This window comes from Galeopterus variegatus, unplaced genomic scaffold (assembly GCF_000696425.1).
Source record: "Galeopterus variegatus unplaced genomic scaffold, G_variegatus-3.0.2 Scaffold2556, whole genome shotgun sequence".
NCBI lineage: Eukaryota > Metazoa > Chordata > Mammalia > Dermoptera > Cynocephalidae > Galeopterus > Galeopterus variegatus.
In genome coordinates this window covers 72,292-78,042 of record NW_007728667.1, presented here as the reverse complement: position 1 = coordinate 78,042, position 5,751 = coordinate 72,292, and the positions used below count along the sequence as shown (strand labels likewise).

The 5,751-nt window shown below is 36.0% G+C and overlaps 1 protein-coding gene across 3 annotated transcripts in view; it reads right to left on the bottom strand.

Moving 5' to 3' along the window:
- The window catches only part of AFTPH (aftiphilin), a 37,862-nt gene extending 35,476 nt beyond the window's left edge, over positions 1-2,386 (bottom strand). For all 3 annotated transcript variants that reach the window (XM_008582283.1, XM_008582284.1, XM_008582285.1), the window contains exon 1: positions 450-2,386. In XM_008582283.1, the coding sequence (XP_008580505.1) occupies positions 450-2,357 (1,908 nt within the window). In that variant the 5' untranslated portion in view covers positions 2,358-2,386. The remainder of the gene's footprint in view (positions 1-449) is intronic.
- Positions 2,387-5,751: the final 3,365 nt, after the last annotated feature.

Sequence of the window (5,751 nt, the reverse complement as noted above, 5' to 3'; positions counted from 1 at the left end):
AAAATTAACAGACATTTTTTTCTGAGCTTAAATAGAAATCTTCTCAATCTCAGTTTAACTTCAAAATCTCAGTTTAACCTTCCTTTAAAATCCCTGTAAAGGTAAAAACTGAAGGATTTATTGGAAATAGTTAATTAGCCAATTAATGATTTTTTACATGAATGCTATTTACATTCACCAAAAATCCAAGTTGATGTATTTCTGTAAATATTAAAGAAACTCACTGAGATAAAGTAAAATCTTACCAAGCTTTATTACAGGACTATCTATTCATAGTTTCCCAAAGGGCTGTGAAAAATGTAAGTAATCTACAAATCAGGCAAGCATTAAATATTATAAAGAGACTCCTTTAACAGGTATTCAGTTGAAAAAATATTTTTTGAAAAGCTGAATTAGAAGCCTCCACAACAATTAATATGTCACACAAAACAGAGAAAATTACTAAATACCTGAACTGAAGTGGCTGATTCCTGTAAATGGCCACTAGCAACTGTTCCTTTGGAAGTTGCTAAAGGGACACCGTGTGTTGTGGGGGTTCCTGGAGTATCAATATTGTCATCCATCCTATGTGACTGCCAGGCTTCCTTTCGATGATGAGATTCAGTAGCCTGCTGGTCTCCAAAAGCAGCCCAGGAACAACTATCTTTTTGTTCATCCTCAAAAGCATTCCAATCTACAACTTGGCTAGGACCAGCTGAACTGAAGTCCGCAAAATCATCTGAGTCTTGAAAAGCATTGGAATCATCTATATTTGGCACAGAATCAAAATCTCCAAACTCACCTTCCTGCCCTTTTTTCAGTTTTGAAACAAGTTCAGTGCCTGTTCCACTAGATATTTTTGCCAACTGACATCCCTCTGATAAACTTTCAGAAGTCTCTTTTGGGTCTGACTCAGTAAATATCATTTCCTCTTGGCAAGAAATAGCATTTGAATCCCCAAATTCTCCAAAGTCATCACCTGGTTCACTAAAATGTGGAAAGTGCTCTGAGGATTCCTCAAACGTGACATCGCTCATCGAATCTTGAGTACCAGTAACAAAAGGTGGAGTTGCACCACTGGCTGTGCCAAAGTCACCAAAATCATCCTCATTGGTATCGTTGCAAGTCACAAAGTCATTACTACTATCACCATTTTTTACACTTACAGAATCATCCAAAACATTTTCTTCTGTGGAATCAATGTTTGGGCTTTGGGAATTAGTAAACTTTCTACTTTCTTCTTTGGAAGAATCAATTTCACCGTAAGCATCGGAAGTTTTGATAGAATCCACGCATAGGTCAGCATATTTAGAAGTAATTAAATCAAGTTTTTTCTCAGTTTTACATAGTTCTCTCCTAATGGCTTCTGAATTACCAGCTGAGTCTACCAAACTCCAAGCCTTTGATTGAACACTTGAATTTAAAAATTCGTCCTGTTGCAGTGTTGGAAGGCCTTGTTTTTCAACACTGAAACCTCTGTTAGTCAGTATGTTTATTTCTGAAACACAAACCTCATCTTCATCAGTGTTTCCTTTATTGTCAAAGCTTCTACCCAAAGAATTCAGTTCATTGACTCTGTTAATTTTATTGTTTTCCTGAATGGTTACTGATTCTCTATCATTTAAAACTGCACATCCTATTTCTTCTAGTTGTATCCTTTCCTTTTTAGAAAATGTGGCAAAATCTGCAAATTCCTCAGCAGGACTAGGTGCAGAATCTGAATTATAATCAGTGCTATGAGTGCTAAGAGGCTTCTGTCCTTTTGAATTGGCTACATTGTCCAGATCATCTGTTCCCTGAGGATTTACAGTTTCCAACACTGCAAACCCATTTGTTAGAATCTCCAGACAAGGAGGCTTTTCACCGTTGCAGCTCTCTGACTGCTTGTTTTGATGAACAACGTTCATATCAGTTCTAAAATCTCCCGGAGAGAAAATTTCCGGTGTTCCAACATTCTGTTTCTGCTCCTCTACTTTATTTAAATCTCCTGAATTTTCCATGCCATCAATGGAAATATTTAAAGTTTTAGATGAAATTATTTCTTTGCTGGTGTTAGAAAGTAAAACATTGGACTGTCCCTTCATAGGAGTAGAAAGTTCAGCAATGATGTTCTTATCATTACCATTTTCAATGGACTTAAAGCTCGTAAGGCTATCTACTTTCTCTGAGAAATCAGGAATTGGCATAAAATGGTTTGAAGGTACAAACTCTTCCTTGGGATGAGTATAATCTGGTGTATCAAAATCAACAAACTCTACACCAGAGGAGCTAACTTCTGAAAACCCACCAAATTCCCCAAATTCGTCATCATCCTCCTCTGCTCCATTGTCTAGTGGTGGTGGGGATGAAGAATACATTCGAATGATGTCTGGCTCCATTGTCTGAATGCTTTCAAATAATTAATTTACACCTGTAAAAAAGAAAAAGAGATTTTTTTATTTTATATAACAAGGTCTTTCAAAATTCTCTCAAAGCTACTTTAAAACAATGCAAATTTACACTGCTGTTTTGTATCTTTTAAACTATTTTCCTCTTAGGTGAGATTACTTTACACAGCTATAACATACTGGCAAAAAAATATTCTCTCTTTTAGTGTATGTTACCAAGGGCACAGGTAAGTACATTAATGAAATTTGGGGACTCCGGAAAATTTTGAGTATACACTTGCAAAGGTACACCTACACAATTCTCTCTTGGGCACTTGCTTGTTCTGTTAAGATCTTTCAAATTCACTGGGGAATTCAGTGCTTGTCTTATGGATTTGTACGTGTTCTTTATAAATAAAAGACATGAAAGTTTTCTCTCTAATAACTGCTACAAATACTTTCTTCACTTTGCTTTTCAATGTTTATTTCTATTTTTGTAAAGCATTTCTTTCTTTTCTTTCTCTCCCTCCCTCTTTTTCCTTCTTTCTATTTATTTATGCTGGCCAGTACAGGGATCAAACCCTGGACCTTAGTGTTACCAGCACCACACTGTAACCAACTGAGCTAACCACCCCACTCACTACTTATTTCTGACTCAAGTCAATTTTTTAAAAAACTTTTAATTTTGAAATAAAGACTCACAAGAAGTTGCAAAAAATAGTACAGAGTTCCTTTGAATATTCCACTCAGCTTCCTCCCACGGTAAATAACCATAGTACACAAACCAGGAAAATGACATTCAGTACAGTACTATCAACTAAGGTACAGACCTTGTTTGGATTTTACTAACTTTGTGTGTGTGTGGTTTCATGAGATTTTATCAGGTGTAGATTATATTAGAGTAACCATCATTATGACTAAGAACTGTTCCATCAATGCAAAGAACCTCCCCTGTGTTACCCCTTAACAGTCACACCCTTTCCTAAATCCTGGCCCTTGGCAACCACTCATCTGTTCTCCATCATTATAATTTTGCTACATCTGCCCGGTGGCGCACTGGATAGTGCGCCGCTTGGGAAGCGCGGTGGCGCTCCCGCCCGAGGGTTCGGATCCCACATACAGACCGGTTCCCGCTCACTGGCTGAGCGAGGCGCGGGAGCAACACCGAGGGTTGCGATCCCGTTGCCGGTCCCTGGTCCGGTACGGGGGCAACACTGAGGGTTGCGATCCGTTGCCGGACACGGAAAAAGACAAAAGACAAAAATAAAAAAATAAATAAAATAAATAAATAAATAAATAGTATTCTGTTGTACAGATGTACCACAGTTGTCTATTCATTCACTCCATATAGGACATTTGGGTTGTTCCAGTATTTTCTTATTACAAATAAAGGTGCTATGAACATTTGTGTGCAGATTGTTATGTGAACATAAGTTTTCATTTCTATAAGATATGTATATCCAGATAAGTGAATACTGAGTTATATGGTATGTTCACCCTTACAAGAAACCACCAAACTGTTTTCTCAAGTTAATTTATTTAATCTTTCTATTTGCAATTTTCTAATTAAATTGCTTCCATATAAGCTTAAGATTTAAAAAAAAATTTTTTTCCCTCTACTTTTAGGGTTTTGTTTTGTTTTTACATTTAATTTTTAACATATCGAGAATTTATTTTGGTGTATGATGTAAAACAAAGATCTAAGTGGATTTTTCTTCCTAAACAGCCACACAATAACCGTAATCCCATTTGTTGAATAGTCCTTCCCATACTCATTAATTTATGATAGCTTCTTTTTTTCACATATTTAATTCTTAAACGGACTCTGTTTGCATTATTCTGTTCCTCTGTGCTAAGGAGTCAAAAGTGCCACAATTTCAGACTTAACATTAAAAGCAATGGGAGGGCTAACAACCAAAGCCCTAGAATAAAACCAGCCCATAAATAATGAATTAATACTTCTTGCAACTCACAGTTGCCAAGTAAGACACATGACGAAAACATTTACTACAAAATCCAACTAGTTTTGCAAGTTGGAAAAAGTCATATTCTTCCAATTCTCAGGATAAAATTTCCTAAAATCTTCTTGTTTTAGAGTGAAGGTACCTTAGAAACCACAAAATTTAATTTAGAAATGAGGAAAATGAGGCTTATTGGTGAGTAACTTTCCCAAAGTTCATACAAATGCTTAACGGAGAATGGCTTCAGAATTTTGAAAAGGAACACTGAGGTCAATGGCTGGTCAGTCACTGAGAGTTATCTGAAAGGAATGAGCAAGTCACAAAAAAAGTAAAAGTCTCCATTGTCATATATCTACTTGAAATTATCTTCCTTATGAAGTAAGCACCATATAGAAAGAAATAACTGCTTTAGCTCTGAGATACTCCTGCTGCTGCTGACTTAAAAAGAAAAATAGTAAAAGATACACATAAATCCTATTTTCTTCCCCTATCTATTATCCTGATAACTCCTTCTAATGCTCAGTGTACACGGTAATTTGACCTCTGACAATTTCCCTCTAATTATGAAGTTCCTTTTATTTAAAAACACTGCAATTATTAATAAGAGTGTGGGGAAAGAGATCTACAGTGCTGGTGGGAGTGTAAACTGTTAACTCCAGAAGGCAATCTGGCTATATTACGCAAACTCTTTTTAAAAGAAATTTAAAATAAAATGCTCCAAATGGATTGTTTAAGCAAATTATACTATATCCCTACAATAGCACATTATGTAGCCATTAATTGCATGATTCCCTTTTCTAAAATTTAAAAGCATTCATAACGAGGGGGACATGTCAAAAGGACACAAACGCCAGCTTGAAGGGGCTACTAGCCAAATCAGGGACAATTTGAGCATGGAAATAAAGATAGACATGTAAGTGAATAAACTGAAAGTTAGATGAGGAACAGGATATTGGCAGAGTTTTAAAGTACCTCCCCACAATATACTTAATTACAAAGGGAAAAAGTGTAACTTTACCATGGTGAAGCCTGACACTACCTTAAGTGATCAACACGAACATCATCAGTAACAGAAACATCGAAATCATGCACCACCTGATAAAATGCAATGAGAAAATTACAGGATCACTTCTGGAATATTCCTGCCAAAAATACATAACCTCAATTCATGAGGAAACTTCAAAAAACTCAAATTGAGACAATCTACAAAATAATTGGCCTGTAATTTTCGTAAGTATCAAGGTCACGAAAGTCAAGGAAAATACTAAAGAACTGTTTCAGATTGAAGACACGACAAGTAAATGCAACACTTGATTCTCAACTGGACCCCTTTCTATAAAGTTCATTACTGGGATAATTGTGAAGCTTGAATAGAGTCCAAGGATTAGATAGCAGCAATATATCAATGTTAATTTCTTGATTTTGATGAGAGTATTGTAGTTATG